Source organism: Abramis brama (genome assembly GCF_963993115.1).
Source record: "Abramis brama genome assembly, chromosome: 2".
Lineage (NCBI taxonomy): Eukaryota > Metazoa > Chordata > Actinopteri > Cypriniformes > Leuciscidae > Abramis > Abramis brama.
Genome location: NC_139964.1, coordinates 14695311 through 14715647, shown reverse-complemented (window position 1 = coordinate 14715647; position 20337 = coordinate 14695311). Strand labels below are relative to the sequence as shown.

Genomic DNA, 20337 nt, shown 5'->3' with positions numbered 1-20337 from the left:
ATTGAGGATGCAGGACAACCGGCTAATAAAGCATTACAGTAATCTAGTCTCGAGGTCATGAATGCATGAACTAACTTTTCTGCATCAGAAACTGATAGCATATTACGTAGCTTAGCAATGTTTCTAAGGTGGAAAAAGGCTGTTTTTGTAACATACGAAATATGATTTTCAAAAGACAGGTTACAATCGAGTATAACACCCAGGTCTTTTACTGTAGAGGATAAAGTAACAGGACATCCTACGATGTCAAAGTTGTATTGTGAGAGGTTCTGTGGGCGGTTTTTTGAACCGATAAGTATTACCTCTGTCTTGTCTGGATTTAATAAAAGAAAATTACGCGTCATCCAATCTTTTATATCTTTAACACACTCTGTCAATTTGGATAATTTAGCGTTTTCATCCGGCCGTGATGAAATATATATTTGAGTGTCATCAGCATAACAATGGAAACTAATTCCATGTTTCCTTATAATATTTCCAAGTGGTATCATATATATTGAGAATAACAGAGGGCCCAACACAGATCCCTGCGGCACTCCATAGTTTACTGTAATTATGATCGATGTTTCTCCATTTAAATAGACAAAATGGTAGCGGTCTGATAAGTATGATCTAAACCAGCTTAATGCTTGTCCTTGAACACCAGTATAATTTTGTAGTCGATCTAAGAGTATTGTATGATCTATAGTATCGAACGCAGCACTTAGATCAAGTAAAACTAGTATTGAGATACAGCCTTGGTCAGAAGCTAAGAGTAAATCATTTGTGATTTTAACGAGCGCAGTTTCAGTGCTATGATGCGGTCTGAATCCTGACTGAAACTTTTCATAGATATAATTTTCTTGCAAGAAAGAGCCCAGTTGAGCGGACACAACTTTTTCTAGTATTTTAGACATAAAAGGTAGATTTGAAATGGGTCTATAATTTGCTAGATTATTATGATCTAATTGTGGTTTCTTAATGAGAGGTTTTATAACTGCCAGTTTAAATGTTCTTGGAACATGACCTAAAGATAAAGACGAGTTAATAATATTGAGGAGAGGCTCTTCCACTACAGGTAACACTTCCTTCAGTAGTTTAGTTGGTATAGGATCTAATAAACATGTTGTTGTTTTAGATAAAGTGATAAGTTTATTTAACTCTTTTTGTTCTATAGTTGTAAAGCACTGTAATTGTTCTTGCGGGGGGATAATTGAGGCTGAATTATAAGGTGCGATTGAGGATTGAACGTTTACAATTGTGGTTCTGATGTTTTCTATTTTCTCAGTGAAGAAGTTAATGAAATCATTACTACTAAACTGTAACGGGATATTTTGTTCGGGTGACGTCTGTTTATTTGTTAGTCTAGCCACGGTGTTAAATAAAAACCTAGGATTGTTTTGGTTGTTTTCTATTAGTTTGCGGAGGTGCTCAGCCCTGGCCGCTTTTAGGGCCTTTTTATAACGTGACATACTGTCTTTCCACGCGATTCTAAAGACCTCTAAATTAGTTTGTTTACATTTACGCTCTAAATTACGGGTTTCTCTCTTTAGAACATGCGTAGTATTATTGTACCATGGTGCTTTAATTTTCTCTCTGACCTTTTTTAATCTAATGGGTGCAACAACATCCAATGTTCTAGAGAGAATGGTGCTCATAGTGCTAGTTAGTTCTTCTAGTTCATCTGTTTGTTTGGGTTCAGGCAGCAGCTGAGACAGATTAGATAAGCAATTTGAGAAATTATCTATGGTGGATGGAAGGATTGTTCTGCCTGGTCGATAACGCGGCGCCGCATGACATATTACAGCAGTACGTAATATGCAAGTTACCAAGTAATGGTCAGTGACATCATCACTTTGTGGAATGATATCCATATCGGTTGGATCGGTTCCATATGATATAATTAAATCGAGTGTGTGATTAAGACGATGAGTTGGTCCGGTGACGTTTTGCTTGACCCCAAATGAATTTAATAAATCTATAAACGCAGCCCCTAACGCATCATTTGAATTATCTACGTGTATGTTAAAATCTCCAACAATTAATGCTTTATCTACATTGACCAATAGATCTGAGAGAAAATCTGCAAACTCTTTTAGGAAATCAGCGTAAGGCCCAGGCGGTCTATATACGGTAGCCAAGGCTAGAGATAATATGGATTTTTTTCTAACATCTAAGAGCGTAACATTTAGTACAAGTATTTCAAACGAAATAAACTTATAACCCGTTTTCTGAGTAACATTGAGAATATCTCTATAGACCGCTGCAACACCGCCGCCACGACCAATCAGACGGGGTTCGTGCTTATAGGAGTATCCAGATGGAGTAGACTCATTTAGACCGAAATAATCATTAGGTTTAAGCCAAGTTTCAATAAGGCAAAGTACATCGAAGCTATTATCTGTGACTATTTCATTTACAATAACTGCCTTAGGTGTGAGTGATCTAATGTTTAGAAGACCTAGCTTTAGAAATTGTTTTTGATTACTAATAGCAACATTTTCTGGTTTAATAACAATTAGATTTTTTCTAGATCCTGCAGTAGATTTATTATTTGATCTCACTAAACGAGGAATAGACACAGTTTCTATGCAATGTTCTACACTATTTATATCAGTTAATTTGGTGCAGCAGAGACTATGATTTGGACTTTTGGTTACTAGTCAAAAGGTATTTAACATTTTGGAGATGTTATCTGACAGAAGATCTGATCCGAATCTGCTTGGGTGTAAGCCATCAGCACGGTAAAGCCTAGGACGCTCCCAAAACAGATTCCAATTATTTACAAAGAGCAGTTTCTGCTCATTGCACCATGATATTAACCATTCATTTAGCGCGAATAATCTACTAAACTTTTCATGACCTAGTCGGTACGTGGGAAGCGGTCCTGACACAATGATCGTTATATCAGGCGATGTGCTGCGTACCGTATCGATCAGATTCCTGAAGTCTTTCTTCAGAACCTCTGTCTGTCGCAGCCTGATGTCGGCCCCTCCCGCGTGCAGGACCACAGTTCCGACGCGCTCGTTCAGAATCTCGGGAACGTGAGCAGCGATTTCAGAAACACGAGCACCAGGAAAGCAGTGACTATGCACCTTACTTTTATTTAACGTAGCGTGTACGTGTCGAACGATGGAATCACCGATGATCACAGCATCGCGTTCTGTTTCGCGAAGAGGGGAGAAGCGGTTTTGTGTGGATATCTCGAAAACCGGGAGGGTCGGAGAGAGTTTTCTTGGTCTAGACCTGACTCGCGTCTTCCGCTGCGGAAATATCCAGGCTTCGTGGTGGCATGTTGGAGCCGGCGTAAACGAGACCATAGCTGATCGCGGCCTCGACGCTCGTGACCGATGCTGAGTAACGCACGGAGTAGACGAGGTCGGAGTCAGCGGGTTAGTAACGTTAATCACTGATTTGTGTGCATCGGCGCGTGATGTTTCAAGAGCTAACTGCCGATCTATCAGCTCGGCCTGTCTCACTAAAAGGTCGTGGATCTGTTTCTCAACAGCTTCCAGCTCAGACTGTACCGCGTGTAGCTCAAATGTGTCCTCACCTGCACCAAAAGGTAGATTACTTACATCTGATATATTCGCCATTTTAACAGATGGACAGTAAGTTAAGTTAGCAACGACGCTACCAGTGATGCTATCAATATTAATACTAATTTATGGCTTAAGTCTTGGATATAATCCGTCTTTTTAGTGGTACGGGTGTGGAGTAGACGCACGATAGGCGAAAAAAAATGTTTGTTTATAAATGAGTGCGGAGAAGACGCGTTCAGTCGTGATCCACGGACGTAACCTGTAAGAGTATCCAGCGTTGGATCACTAGGCTTGAGACACGTCTGCTCAACAGTCCGCGTTGTAACTATGAGGTGAGGAAAAATAGAAAATGTTCGTTGTAAGTGAGTTTAAAGAGAAATCAAGAATTATAAATCAATCGATGGAGCTCCAAAGACAACAACGCGTTCAGACGCGACGCATGCGCATTCGAAACAGGAAAGCCTAGACTGGGCTTTCTTCAGATATAAATTCAACTACGCTTTGCATCAGCTTGGTATGGCAGGGTAAATGACGACTGTTAGCATGGTCTCCCTCGCCCAGTAAGTTGAAATGAATGGTATTCAGAAAACAACAAGAATGAAAAATAAGTAGCCACGTATAATAAAAATATACATAGTAGCCTATAAAAATAGCCTATTGTGCCCTTTATTACAAACAACATTTAGCCTATTTTAAACGCCAAGCCTACACAGCAAAATCCCCAGTGTTAAATTAACACTCCTCAGTGTACATATGTGTCCACACTACAGGGTGTTAAAATTAACACTGAAGCAGTGTTGAAGTTAATGAGATAATAAAGTGATTAATTAAGTGATGATTGAGCATTATTGAAGATACCTGATGTTAATAAGCAGAATCATTGACGGAAAGAGAAAAAACAATAACAGAAAAAAGAGAAACACAAGAACTACAACTGACTTCGAGTCATTACACATTGTTGCACTTATTATTACCAGTTTGACTTTATTTCTGTCATACATCGACAAAAGTTCTTGAGATTCAACAGAAGTTTAGACGGTAATGTTTTATGGAATTTTTCTTTTCAAGTCACCATTATGGTGGTCAGTGTTTGCTTTAGTTGGGCTCTTGACCCTTTTCATTTTTTAATATTAGTTTTTCTCTGACTGTGCCAACATTGTGTTTATAAAGCACATTTGTTACTGCAAGAGAAACCATGACCTGCTCACAATATGTTTTGATGATAATGACATTATCAGCATGAATCTTTGACTATATGCTTGATGTCTTGTTTTAGTATTGATGATTGCAGCTCTGAGATTCTACAGTTTGAGATCCAACAGCAATATCAAAAATTTTGAAAATACTTTGTGCACAGAAGTTATTGTGTTTAACACACAGACATCAAGAATCAGCATATGAATCTCAACAATGGTGACAAAAAACAAACTAGTGACAAACAGATCAACTCTGAACATCACAAAACAAGCTACTAAAGTCAGAACAAAACAATAGCAAAATAAAAGCAAACAATGAAAATTACAGGACAATTCAGCTGCATAATTTATTCATGCTGCAATGCATGATGTGAGCCATTGATGCGTTCTGATTGGTGGCTCCCATCATGCACTGCAACATTAAGCATTTGTTTGATTGCCACCATTGTTGAGATTCATATGTAGATTCTTGATGTCTGTGTGTGATTTTAAAACCTTCAGATTCCTAAAACATTCCTGGAAGTAGTTACTGTAGTGAAAAATTAATAAAGCATTTGGATAATCAGTTTATAATGATGGATGACATCATTGAATCAGGTCACTAGTAAATTCATCATCGAATCATAACCAGGGCTGTGTTTCCAAAAAGCATCTTAAGCCTAACTTGATCTCAGACCAACTGGAACAAATGGTTTGTACGATCAAATTAGGCTTGCAATGTTTTTGGGAAACACAGCCCAAATCATAGTTTCTCTTGCAGCAACAAATGTGCTTTATAAACACAGAGTTGGAGCAGCCAGAGAAAAACTAATGTTAAAAAGTAAAGGGTCAAGAGCCCAACAAAAGCAAACACTGACCACCATAATGGTGACATGAAACGAAACATTCCATAAAACATTACCATCTAAACTTCTGTTAAATCTAAATAAGACCGTGTGTAGATGTATGACAGAAATAAAGTCAAACTGGTAAAATAATAAGTGCAATAATGGTTCAAAGTCAGTAGTTCTTGTGTTTCTCTTTTTTCTGTTCTTTTTTCTCTTTCCTTCAGTGAGTCTGCTTGTTATCATCAGGTGTCACCACTAATGACCAATCATCACTTAATTAATCACTTAATTATCTCATTAACTTCAACACTGCTTCAGTGTTAACTTAATTAATCTCATTAACTTCAACACTGCTTCAGTGTTAATTTTAACACTCTGTAGTGTGGACACATATGTACACTGAGGAGTGTTAATTTAACACTGGGGATTTTGCTGTGTAAACAAATTTATTTGAAACTGTACCGACGTTGGGTTCGCGCATCTCTCATTCGGTCCAACGTTTCCATATTTGCAATGTAACATTTGGATGCTTACTATTAATGTAAAGAAGGCTTCAGTCGAGTCCTAATATACACAAAGCCGCTGGCAAAACCAGCAGTGCAGGTTTGAGAGGTGGCGCCCCGACAAATCTCGCGAGAATCACGACTTGCTTTACGGCACAACGTCACATACATCAACAACATAAGAAGCAGCCTCTATGGAAGACACTAGTACGCATTTCAGACGTGAATCATGGCAGAGTCGACGAAGAAAATGAAGAAAGCACGGTCGGAAGAGTCAAGGAAGAAACCGACGTCTCTGCGTGAGTGGTATTTACGACAGTAACGTTAAATACAGTTACTCCACAGCGACTCTAGGGGTCGCTGTTTGAGAAAAATGAAAACTGCATAGTGTGCCTTTAATACTCTGTCGTTTAATACTCTGTCATTTGAAACAGTCAAATGTATATTTTTATTTGTGTACATTCAAAATGACTACAAAATGTACAAAATGCCTTTGAAAAAATAAGAAAACAACATGGCTGCTTTAGCACGTCTCTGTCTCCTTGAACATCCTTCTGGCGCACACCAAAAATGAACCAAAATACAGCGAATAGCCTTCTTGGCGTGCCTACTTTTGAAAGTCAACATTTAGATTATTTGAAGTAAAATGCATTATATAGGCTTAAGTCACTTAGAAATAAATCACAGCGTGCTTCATGATAAAAAACGCAACTTTACAGTCCGAAAAATATAGGAAAATAGCAAATTATTTTCATTTTATTTTATTTTTTCAAATTATTTTAAAGCCCTGTCTAGACTCTTCCCCGGTACGGGTTTTGTCGAGCCATTCGTTAGTCTGGTTGTTTGATGAGAAAAAGATGAAATGTAGTTGCAATAAACAAGATAAAAATCCGCACATCAGCAGCAGCAGCAGCGGAGGACTCTTATTCTGCAGTGCAGAACTGAGGAACAACTGATGACGGATCAGTTTGATCTTCGGCTGACAAATCAGAGGAAAGGGCGTTTCATTCCCGCCCACGTGTAGAAATCGAATATTCAAGCTGTTTATTCATTTTTCTACCTCAGAACGAAAAATCAAGCTGAATTCTTATTTTTCATTTTTTTGGAAAAAATTATTTTTTTTCTAATTTTTCTACTTTCAATATAAAAAAAAAAAAAAAAAACGACTGAACGAATGATACACTGATTGACATTGAGTGTTTGAGTGTTTAATTCCTTTTGGCTAAAGGTGAATAGAGTTTAGTCTTCTGTAGGAAACACTTACAACACTTACCGTTACATTCTCATACACAAGATCACTCAATTCAACATCATAACCGTTGCTTCTGTCATGATGAGGTCTGGAATGATTCATCTTTGCCATTAAAGAAAAAACAGAATAAAGAGAAAATAAATAACGTCTATAAACAACTCACTAGAAAAAGTCACTGCTACAGTCAGACTTTCAATCTTTTAGATACCAATTCATTTAGATATTATATCAACTTCTGATCATTATTCTCACCTGAGACTCCTGTGTGTCTTTTCTCTTTTTCATCCACCTGGTTCCCCTTTAAAGACAGTGATTTGACACAAATACATTTACATTTAGTCATTTAGCAGACGCTTTTCGCTTTGTCCAAAGCGACTTACAAATAAGGACTAAATTGAGCGAGTCATCGTGAAGAGGCAAAAATAACGCAAGAAGTGTTAAAAATATGAAGTTCAGGCATTGTTCAGAGTAGCATAAGCCCGATAAGGGAGGATTAAAGGAAAGGGAAAGAATTATTATTATTATTTTTTTATGCGGTTAAGTGCTCACGGAAGAGATGGGTTTTCAGCTGTCTTTTTAATGTTGTCAGGGATTCTGCATTCCGGATGAGGGTGGGGAGAGCGTTCCACCAGCATGGAACTGTGAATGAGAATGTTCTGGAGAGTGATTTTGTGGCTTTCTGTGATGGAACCACGAGACGTCGCTCGTTGGCCGATCGTAGGCTTCTGGTAGGGATGTAGGCTTGTAGGAGTGAGTGAAAGTAGGAGGGAGCTGAGCCTGTGATAGATCTGTAAGCAAGCGTCAATGCCAGTGCAGAGAGATGAACAGAGGAGTGACATGGGCCCTTTTTGGCTCGTTGAAGACAAGACGAGCTGCAGCATTCTGAATCATTTGTAGAGGTTTAGTTGCACATGATGGAAGTCCAGCCAGAAGAGCATTGCAGTAGTCAAGCCTAGAAATGACCAGGGCCTGGACGAGGAGTTGTGTTGCATGCTCAGTTAGGAAAGGCCTGATCTTCCTGATGTTGTGCAGTGCAAACCTGCATGATCGAGCTGTCTTTGAAATGTGGTCTGTGAAGGTCAGCTGGTCATCAAATGTTACTCCAAAATTTCTGACCGACCTTGATGGGGTGATTGATGATGAATCTAGCTGGATAGTGAAGTCGTGCTGTAGAGATGGTTTGGTAGGGAGTTTTTTCACGTAGTATAACTGCGCAGCGCTTCTGTGTTGTACGTCACACGCATCACACACAGCGTCAGCCAATAGTGAGCCTACATGTGACGTACAACACAGATGCGCTGTTACTGTAGTAGCACTGCTACTTGGGCGGAGTGATTTACTCCAACTCTGAGCGAACTCTCTGCTCCTCACCACAGGGCTTCTCAGGTGCTGTGAGTAAATCACTCCGCCCAAGTAGCAGTGCTTCACCTTCTGAGAATAGTTCCCAGTATGTATACAGTTAGAAGATGGCTGAGTCTCATGTGACCTTGTTATTTGTACACGCTGTGACTATACAAATCACAACATGTAAATAGGAAAATGTTGGCGTTATTTTGTCACTTATTGGGAGCAGTATGCTAGCTGGAGCCGTCTACCTCCAGTCTTTGTGCTAAGCTAGGCTAGCAGTGGTCAGACAGAGTTACGGCACGCACGGAGATGAGAAGGGTATGTATGGACTTATCTAACTCTGGGGGATACGGTGAATAAGCTAAAGTCCCAAAAAGTCGGCGTGTTCCTTTAAATCCTAAATATTGCCAAATAGGGTTGTGCCGATAGACGATAGTATCGTGTATCGACGATAGACAGAGATATCGCCGATGGCAGATGCCTTTGCCGATATCAATACGATAATTGGCTCGTTTTTCCATTAATGTATTAAATCATTATTATTATTATGAAGCTAGTATAGTTATTAAATTAATTAGGAACTACAATTATATTTGCCTTGCCTAAATTCATAACGACATCACCACATAACCACACTTGCGCCATATCACGCGCGTATGAGGACTCCTCAAAGAAAATGTTTTTAAAACAGACAAAACAAAAACTACATCCCACAACGAAATTTCATTGCAAGGTGATCCATTCACAAATTGTCAAGAGTGCTTTAACACAGGGGTTTTCAAAGTGGGGGCCGCCAGGGGGCGCCAGGGGGGCCGCAGCAAGTTGAAAAAAAAAAAAGTTAAAAAACGTTAAAAAAGAAATATTTGCTAATATGAGTATTGTTATGAAAAAACATTATAATAATTTGTTGCATAGCCTATCTGATATCTGATTGATCGGCTAGTGACAAGAATTGGCCGATTTTCACGTGATTTTCAGTCTGATGCCGATTCAAATGCACTCGGGCGCCGCATGAATAACATCCCGCAACATCAACATCACACATGCACACAGAACGCACATGTAGGAAACCTTGTGAATTACGGCCGTTTCAGATCGCGAGCGGCGCGTGAGCAGCGCGAATTTTTTTCGGCGTGCATGTTCAGTGAGTGCATTCACACCGCGAGCTGGAGCAGCGCGTGAGCGTCAAGCAGGAGCGTCGCATGAGCAGCAGTGAAGCGGAGGGTTTCGACGCCGAGTCTATTTTTGTAGCGCTGCTCACGCTCAGTTAAAGTGAAAGCACACTTTTGATGGACAAAATAAATATGATTTCACTCAAAAAAATGCACATAACTTGCATGTATAGTGTGTTTTAACAAGGAGTAGGCTATGTCAGAAAAGAAAATGAAGACAAAAATATTTATAGAGAATGTAGGCTATCCATTTAAACTTGTTTTTATGAACCAGTTTGGGTAAAAGTGGTGTTTTATTATATATATATATATATATATATATATATATATATATATATATATATATATATAGAAAATAAATATTTGTGTGTGCTGTAATGTGGTTAGAAAAAATGAAATCAGAATCGGCTTAAATCTGTATCGGCAGGTCAAACTCAATGAAAAATCGGAATCTGCCTTGAAAAGATGTTCACCTAGATGTTTTATTTATTTATTTCTACATGTGCCATGCCGTAGTATTGTCGATGGGTTCAATACGGGGGGCCTTGGCCAGAACCTAGTGGTATTTGGGGGCCTTGGCATGGAAAAGTTTGGGAACCCCTGCTTTAACAGACGCATAATTTTTATACAGAGCCTAGATGAAGACGCGGCATCGTTGTTCGTCAGTATTTTGTTTCCATAGCACATTAACAAAATATTTAATGACACGAATAACACTAAAAACAATACAATTACAAAATATTAATTATAATAATAATATCAATAAAATGATATAGGCCGCCTAGGCCTAATAAAAGTCTTTAGTTCACGAAGCATCTGTGAAACTCTGCCATCTGTGAAAATCACAAGCAACTTCAAACTTGTTTAACAAGAAATATTCTTCTCATTTTTTCGCTGTCAATAATGTAAGTCCACAAGAGAAATATTCAGCCAGTAAATTAAGATAGTTGCTGTAGCCTACCGTTATCCACCGTCGACTCTGAGAGAACGTGCTGTTAATGCAGCGAAAGCTCAGTCCGTTTCTGCTTTCGTTTTCAGGGATTGAGCGCGTTTACATGCACGTTATTAACTCGATTATGCTGAATAAACTGACAATGCATGTGGTCATGTAAACGGATTAACCCGTTTTCCTTTATCAGAGTCAAGTCATAAGTTTAAGTCGGCGTATAACCGATCGACTTTTAGATTTTTGCCTCTGATTTCTCCTGGCATTTAAAACACCTGCGTTATTGAAGTGCGGTGCGCATGTGAAGTGCATCCAGACAGAGAGAGCACTGGTAGGAGGACATATATCGCAGACTCCGACTCTTTCTTGAATAAAGAAATTAAAACGTGTTCACATCTCGTCAAACAGTCAAAATGCTGCAGATCTGTAACGGCATGAGAGGATAATGTGTGTCCGTAAATTCCCCGCTGACATGTTGAAATACTCCGAGTCAGATACAAGAATGATTAGGATCTTTTTTTTACCTCACTATACCAGGAAATAACCTGATTTAGCCTATTAATAAACACTCCACCTTTGCTAGCAAAATAGAAAAAAGATTCTCATTTAAAACGAAGTAATAAAACAAGCAAATTGATGAGTAAATAAGCAAGTTAATAATCAAATAAGTAAGCCCCGCCCCCTCACGATAATATCGTGTATCGCCGATCTCACAGGCTGACGATAGGACGATATGAAAATGGAGCATATCGCGCAACCCTATTGCCAAATAGGCGTTTTTACATTTCGCTTTGAAATGTCGGTGCTGCTATGGGCAAGTGATGTAACTGTTGCGGCTAAACAACGGTAACACAGACAGTCACAGCAAGCCTAGAGACCAATTAGACACTGTTTTACAGCAGGAGCACGCTAAGATTGGTTTGTCGCTCAGATTAACAGGTCTTTATTTAATATGCATCATAGAATAGGAGCACACAGTGAAACACATAAGAAACATCTTATGTTCAGTAAAATCACTTGTTTGAAGAGTTTTTTGATCCCTGGTTAAATATGTTTTGAAATAAACGCCTAGCCTACCTAACCCATTTAATGGCTTGAATACATTAATACATTTAGAAAACGTAACTACTGCAGGCTCGCTTCATTTTTACCTCTAATGACGACCTTGCTTATTCAACCATCGATACGTTTTTTTTTTTTTTTTTTACAGATTAAATTATTAATCGACAGTTAAGCGATTGTTGATTAATTGTTAGCATGAATGCACAACCTTCTGACTCATTCACACACATAAGACCACAGACACACGTCTTACCAAATCAGCATCATGATGATCACTGCAGCTCCACAAATCACTCCTATGGATATGTATATCACCAGACTTCCTAATAGCACAAATGTATAAAACATCAAAAAAATAATAATAATTTGAGTCACTATAGAAAGAGTAATGTAAGTATATGAGCCACTCTACCTTTAACAGACACAGTTACAGCGTCTGATCTCTGAGATCCATGTTGATTGTGAGCCTGACAGTAGAAGCGTCCACTCTGTAGTGCACTGAAACTCTGTCCAGATCCAACAGCTGAGGGTTCATTCTCCTTAAACCAGCTGAAGTTCAGAGCAGGAGGGTTTGAGTCACTGATGCAGTTCAGAGTCACTGAATCTCCCTCCACTATTACACCAGATCCATTTATCAACACTGAGACGTTCTTTGGTGGGTCTAAAAAGGACAAAAATTAAAACCTTGAATAAATTCATTCAAACACAATCTTCAAATTTTAAAAAATACAAATGAATCTGCACTCACACATGACATTGAGCTGAACAGCAGGAGAGATGTGAGTGTGTCCGTCTACAGCACAGCTATATCTGCCTGAATCCTCTCTTCTGACTGACTGCAGCAGGAGTTCATTGTTTCTGTCTCTTCTCTCAGTTAATGGCTGTGAGTTTCTGTACCAGATGAATGTTGCTCTGTCAGTCAGAGCGCAGCTGCTTTTACATCTCAGATTGACTGAATCTCCCTCTGTCACTCTCTCAGGAGACTCCACCTGAAGATCTGAACACAACACACACATTATATCTAGTGCTGCTGTCATACACTGATTATTATTCAACATAATGCACAGAAGAAGAGATAAACCTCACCAAAGTCATCTGTGACAGTAAGAGTCACTCCTGGAGTGCCAATCCATTTCACATTAGGTTCATCAGTGATGAATCTGAAATAGTACATTTGTGAATCCTTCAGTGTCACATGACTCAGTCTGATGGTGCAGTTCTGCTGTTTATCTCCCAGATACTGAAGCCTCTGACTGTATTTAGGGTCCTCAGACAGATCTGGAAACTCTCCATTATCTTTTACCAGTGTTTTGGTCCAGAACACTTTCTTGATCTGACGTTCAGGAGGATATGTATAATTGCAGCTCATTATCACTGTTGAGTCATTTACCGCACAGATGTGTGAAGGACTGTAAATCACACCCTCGGTCTGACTACAAACCCCTAAAAAAGTTAATCCTGAACAAATTAGCAGCAGTTTGTGCATAAAAACTGCAGTATGCAAAAATTCCTGAGCAAGGGTTGCAGAGACTCACCGTGAATCATGAGCAGAAAGATCAGAGGAAGAGGAGGAGCCATTCTGACTGACGTCACCATAGCAACATCTGCAACAAATATAGTGGCTTATTTTCAGCTTTAATGTCAGCATGAAACATAACTACAAATACTACTTTATTTATCAAAGAACATGACAGCAACAGTCATTTTTGCACTGCATGAGTTTGTAACTGTCCAACGTCTTTCACTTCCCCGTTTTGATTGACAGCCCATCATAGACAGTAGGACCCTGCCAGAACGATGGCCTTTAATTTCATACTGAGAAACTGCTATAAAGCACCTTAGTTGACTTTTGTATCAGTGCATTGCTAATGTTTACACAACATACTCTGGAGCTTGTTGTCACTCTCGTGAATATGCAGGTTTATTTTTAAAAGCCACTTTAATAAGTCTTGGGTATAAGTCTTTATAATCTATCTTCATTATATAGTTATCTTTTGTGTAAAATATTAAAAAGGAATTTGTTTTTCGCCAACAAAACACTCCTTGAGAAAATAAATTTGTGCTATTGGACTTTTGATTTTAAACCATATAGTTACTGAGACACAGCACTGTGACAACTAGCCCCAACTAATCTCCCATAAATCCCCCACACTTAAGATATTTAACAGAACAGTTATAAAATCATGCTCTTACCCGTTTCACCAACACCAGTGACCAGTGGCAGCACTACAAATGATCAGGATGAAACCAGTGTTGGCGTTTTCACACTCTGAATGACACGTGATTAACACATTATATTTTAATATGAGCTTATGACACCTCACCTAGTGCAGCTCGAGCAGAGGAAGTATCACTGATCTTGACGCAATACAGACACAGTCAGGCAGTAAGTAATCCAGACACGAGCAGGAATAGTAGACTAGAGAAGTGCTGATGAAAGCAAGACGGCAAGACATGAACACCAGAATGATCTGACAATGAACACAGCAAACACAAGGATACATATAGGGAACGGTGACCAACTATCCTGGTATGGAAACTGCTGGATCCGGGATTGTAAAACACTGGAAGGAATTGCAGTGGCAGTGACGTCAAAAAACACATTTAATCTCCAGCATCGCCAACTGTGCATTTGACAAACCTCCAATTTACTGATTTATTAATACCAATCTGGAAGTTAAATAAAGATCTTAAAACACGCCGATAAAGCAGAATTAATTAATCTGAATGTTTTTATCATGAAAACTACTAAGCTTTTTATTCAGTCAGTGGCCTTGTTCTTCTTGAATGATCACGTCTCTAAACATGGTCAAAAATACAGTTTCCTCTTTTGTAGGTGAGAAAACCAAACTTGTGAATCTCTGACAGCCTAATCACAGTGTGATCACGTGACTTTCATACGCCAATGAGAGACGCTGAGGGACATCACACCCAGGAGGAAGAGGAAATCAGCTTAAAATCAGCAAAGTGATTCTCAGAAATAGAAAGGGGGAAATGAATGCATATGCAATCCAGGACAATGGATCTGACAGAGCTATCCTCCTCCACAGTGCAGCTCAGCAGTTGGGCCTCAAAGGTCAACCTGAAGACCTTCTGTTTCGAACAGTCAGGCAGCAGTTAAGTACATGGAGAAATAATGGCAGATGTACACACTGCCCTGGTGCAATAAAAAGATTTGCATCAGAGCCAGACTGGACCAGGAGATGGTGGAACTCCTGGAAAGGAAGACCGTAAGAGTCGAGGTGGATGGTGTCAAGCGATATGCAACCCTTCTCTTGCGTGTCAAGAACATGGCCAAACTCAGAGCACCCAAAGAGGCAGTATTATCACAGCTGAGCTTTTACAGCTCTTGTTCCAGATCTGCAGAGACAATTGACTAAACAGCAGATTAAATTCCATTTCACCCTCCCAACTCACCACACTTTGGATGTTGCTGGGAGCGAGAAATTCGCTTTTTGAAAAACGCATTGATGGATACTCTAGGAACTCAATCAGTGACTTTTGAGGTCCTTCAAACTGTGCTGGTGGAGACTGAAGGAATCCAAACCACTGGGATATACACCATCCGATGTTTCTGATCCTGACCTCATTACTCCAAATTGTCTCCTAATGGGGGGGCCAGATGCTTCACTCCCCCTGACAGTATTCCCCCAGTCTGAGCTGCTCAGCCGATGTCGTCACAGCCAGATACTTGCCAACCAATTCTGGAGAATTTACCTCAAATTCTGCCTGCTTGGACTTCAAAAGTCGTCAAAAATGACATCCGGGTTGGCCCTACGTTGCTGATCATGGATGCTCAGCTACCCAGAAATCTCCGGCCTGTGGGAAAGGTGTCAGAAGTATTCTCCGTAACTGACACCAGAGTGAGGACAGCCAAAAATCATACACTTATCCAGTTGCATGCCTTATACAATTACCTGCTATTCCTGATAAAAATTAATTGTAAACCCCACAGAAGAATTGAAGCCTTTTTGTATATGCACATATTTGCTTATGGAAATCTAGGGGCAGTTGTAAACAATTATTTTATTTTTTGCTCTATCTCTAACCTCTCTCTATTAAATCTCTCCTTCTGTACTTTGAGGCACACACATACACAGCACCTTCCCTGAGCCAATGAACTTCCAGAAACCTTGACCACGTGATCTGTTACTGTTTATTTTATAGAAAACCACAACCACACAAACCAGTCCCAGAAAACAATTGCGTCTCCATTTTGTCTGTAATTGGACAGCCTTTTGGTGGGTCAGCACCCTGAGAAGGCAACTTATTCTATATAGTTAAGAGCTGTCGAGCAAAAAGCATTTTTTCTATTCCAAGAATACTTTTTGTAACATAAGAAGAAACTTCATCATAAAATGGACAGGGCAAATGAAGCAGCATCCTTCATAGCACGAGAATTAGCCAAACGGAGAAAGAAAGAGGAAGTAAAAAGAGCATTTCTTTAAGATGTGTGTGATTTTCACATGCAGTGAAACTTTTTATTTCTTCACAGACAGGATTGTTCACATACTGAGTTCCTGCTGAGTGAACAAATGCAACCGTGATCCTTTTTTCTTCAAATTAATTTATTGAGTTTGATGGGACTCTATAAGATCATCTTCACTAAAACCCTTAGTCTCACTTTCTCTTTTTGTGTGTTGATAAGAGGCCTGTGAACTGCATTAAACCTTTATGCAAATCCTGACCTGGCAGAAGCTGTATCCTGTACAACACAGACATTTGCTTTTTCTTGTTCCATAATTCTTTAAGAGAACCACAAATTACCACTTTATAATTCAGGAAAACCAAGAAGGAGATTGGTTGCAACTGGGAAAGGGATTTGTCATTCCACTGCACATATGGCAATAATCTAGACTGAAGGCCAACTGCACTGCATACGTGTTAAATTAAAACTAGCAATAATACTCGCCTCTAAACTTGGAGTAATGGTAATGAGGGATTCAAGGCTCACAATATAAGTTTGTAGAGTTCTAGCTGCAAACGTACAACCGGTGTGACCAGTGTTCTAGCGTCATCTCTTCAGGCTCTGCACTGACAGCTGCATTTAGAGGGTCTGCGAAGAGGTCTATGCTTTCTAGTATGCATTAACAAGGAGGCATTAATCACTCTTGAGGTTTTTTGAAGAGCTGCATGGAACAACACTGTATTCAGCTTGTTTACATCAGGAACACACTTACTCGTGTGTAACTTGTGCATTCAGTTCTCCTTGAGTCCCCCTGGTGGGCTGGATAGAACAACACAACTTTTACAATACCCTGACACATGCAAGGCTGGATGATGTGAAAGACCTGGAAGTGAATTCTGAACTGCTCTTGTAGACTTTCAATTTCTTTTCTGTACTTGGCGAAACAAATCTTGCATTTGGGAGCATCTTTGCACATCTCCTCGCAGGCAGAGAAGTGTGTCTAATTTGGACGGAAATCCACTGTGAAAAAGGTTAAGTTTACGTTGGAAAGCGTTCATTTGCGCATAGAGGTCTGAAACAGTCTGAGACCGACCTTGTAACTGTGTGTTCAGATAATTCAGATGCACAGTCATATAATCTGTGAGGAAGGCCATGTCACAAATAAATTCTGGATCCCATAGTTTGCTGCTGTAAGCACTTGTTTAAATGTGGAAATCAACTGATCAGACAGTATTTGCAACTGTTGTTGTCTCATCTCTTACTGAATTGGGCTCAACGCCCTTGGATAATGACATTTCACAGCTAAATAATGCGCTGGCTATTAACCTGGATTTATTTTCTCCTCGCAAGGTCCGTGAAATCAAGTATATTTGCTCTGCTCCTTTGTATAACAACAACCTTCCTCTCCTTTAGTTCTAATGCGAGTGCGGCAAGGTTTTCGGGTGCCCTGTTTTCAGAATTTTGTGCAACCTGATTTTGCCAGATATGAAAGCTACTACTTGCATGATCCCCTTCCTATTGGTTTGTTTAAGTCTTGTTTCAGTCTCGTGCCCTGCAGTGCTTAACATAAATAATGAATCCTTAAGTACTGCTGTTGTCACAGCTGCATAAAAAAAAAGCTGCTGTTAGTCCTGTACTCAAGAAGCGAAATTTAGATTTGGATGATTTAAAGGCACACTATGCAAGATTACACACTATTGTACCTTAATATAACAGCTTCAAAATCATTTCGATGGTAAACAAACTAGTAGGGTGAATCATCCCGATAGCTAAGCGCCACTGGCAAAACCAGCAATGCAGGTTTGAGAGGTGGCGTCCTGACGACTTGCTTTACGTCACAACGTCTCATACATCAACAACAATATATGAAGCGGCCTCTATGGAAGACACTAGTACGCATTTCAGACGTGAATCATGGCAGAGTCGACGAAGAAAATGAAGAAAGCGCGGTCGGAAGAGTCAAGGAAAAGAAAACGACGGCTCTGCGTGAGTGGTATTTACGACAGTAATGTTAAATACAAGTACTCCACAGTGACTCTAGGGGTCGCTGTTTGAGAAAAACGGAAACTGCTTAGTGTGCCTTTAAATAACTAATCAACCTAGTCAAATCTTCCTTTCCTGGCTAAAATTGCGCCCCAATGCTATTCTTTTCAGCTGCAGAAAAGCGAATTGCTTGGAATTTTTAAAACGCATTTAAAAACTGTTTGTTAGGTTTGGTTGGGAAAGTTAGGTTATTGTTGATTGTGGTAATCATTGCTGGTTTCTTGTTTATTTAATCCACCTATGCTTTTTTGTTTGATTTATTTTGTATTTTGTATTTTGTTTATTACTTTACTTGTATTGTCTTATACTGTAAGCGCTTTGAGAAGCTCCTTTAAAGGCATTATAGAAAACAAAAGTTATTGTTATTATCGGCCGCGTTTTCTCTGGCTGGCTGCAGTTTCGCTCCGAGCGGGAGATTGAAAACCCGAAGTAGAGCTCGAGTGGTCTGTGTTTCGGTTAGTCACTCACAACTTGTTTCTGTTTGAACGGTTTTCATCGTTGTAGAAGGAATAAGTTGAAACGTAAGTTGCTGTGTATTAAGGACTTTTTTTTAATAGAAATGTTGTTGTTCCGAACAGCATCAAGATTGCGAGTGTAATTTTGTGCAGTAATCCTTATATTAATAATCTAATGTAGTTTGATCTATTTTTTTCTCTCTAGCAATATCTAAGTGTAATGGTCTTTAACATTTGTTATGCTGTTAATTTACTGAATGACAGAAAACGGTGGAGTTTTACACTAGAGCCTTATTTTTTTCTGCCTTTTATTAAAGGGTCATGAAACCCTAAACCAAATTTTCTGAGATTTTAACAGAGGTATGTGTGTTGAACACCATTGAAGACAATGTTAGCATCTGTTAGATTTAATAGTAGGGGGAAAATGGTTAAATTTTAGTTTTTTTCCGCTATTTTCGTCTTCCGGGTTTAAAATCTTCATCATGTCCACGTCACAGGCTGTAGTACTTTGATGACTCATCGGTGTCTCATAATTATTCATGACTGAGTTTTCTTATCCAATGAGAAGACACTTCCTCTTAATTATTCATGACACCACGTGGAACTTTCCAAAGACAGACATGTCGAACTGTGATTTCGCGTAGTAGATGAGAGAGGCAATAATGGGACGCGCGTTTGTTTTCGTGGTGCAAAAGTTCCAGTGCATCTTTCCCTGCGATTCTGCCAGGGCTAGACTCCGGCCATCAACCACGGACACATCTAAACTATGGGTGTGTAGCAACCATTCAACTGGAGAATGGTGGACTTCGACCTTGTACACCAATGCAGGTTTTGGTCTTGCGAGTGATGCGGTCCCGAGGACTTTTCCTGTCGCTTCAGAGGTGTGTGTGTGTGTGTGTGTGTGTGTGTGTGTCTAAAATGTAACCCTGAACGTTTTACTTGCCTTTTGTTAAATAATCACTCGTTATTAAAATTTAGATATGTCGATAATACCTCAATTGTATGGACCGTATGCTTAGTTTGTGCAAATGTTTATGTCATTGTCCATCTTTATTATGTGTGTTTAGGGGGCGCGTAGATCTAGGCTATGTACGGAACGTTTTATTGTTTTTTTTAAGCGGAAAATGTATTATTTTCAAATATATGCATTTATAGTGTGTATATAAACAAATATATATTTTATAATGGCATAATTATACATGTACATTTTTAAATAGAATTATGATCAGCCTACTGTAGTAGGCTAATATGTGTAGCAGGGCATTCAGTTACTTTTGAAAGGACAAAAATAAGGTGTCAGTGTATTTCATTAGACTTTAACTTTGCCAGCTATAAAAAATCTAGCATTTCCTCACGTTTTACCACTGATTTTTAGTGACAGTCAATATGCATGGGCCACTTTGGGCTTTGACCACACCCACTCCCCTCCCTTCTTCTCACACCCACCACGCCCATTTAAGTTGCATTTTTCAAAAAGATTGTGAGCTAGACTTGAGCTGAAAGAGGGGGGTTTCATGACCCTTTAAAAACACGAACAATACCGATACTCACTAGGGGTGTAATGATACACGTATTCGTAATGAACTGTTTGGTACGAGGCTTTCG

The 20337-nt window shown here is 39.4% G+C and overlaps 1 protein-coding gene across 1 annotated transcript in view; it reads right to left on the bottom strand.

Annotated features, from left to right (window-relative positions):
* The window catches only part of LOC311077689 (B-cell receptor CD22-like), a 31465-nt gene extending 17946 nt beyond the window's left edge, over window positions 1-13519 (bottom strand). Inside the window, exons 1-3 of the mRNA XM_084106277.1 lie at window positions 13362-13519; window positions 12913-13269; window positions 12575-12823 (exon numbers count right to left, since the gene is read on the bottom strand). Coding sequence (XP_083962403.1) covers window positions 12575-12823; window positions 12913-13269; window positions 13362-13422 — 667 coding nt within the window. The 5' untranslated portion in view covers window positions 13423-13519. The remainder of the gene's footprint in view (window positions 1-12574; window positions 12824-12912; window positions 13270-13361) is intronic.
* Between the last annotated feature and the right edge of the window lie 6818 nt (window positions 13520-20337).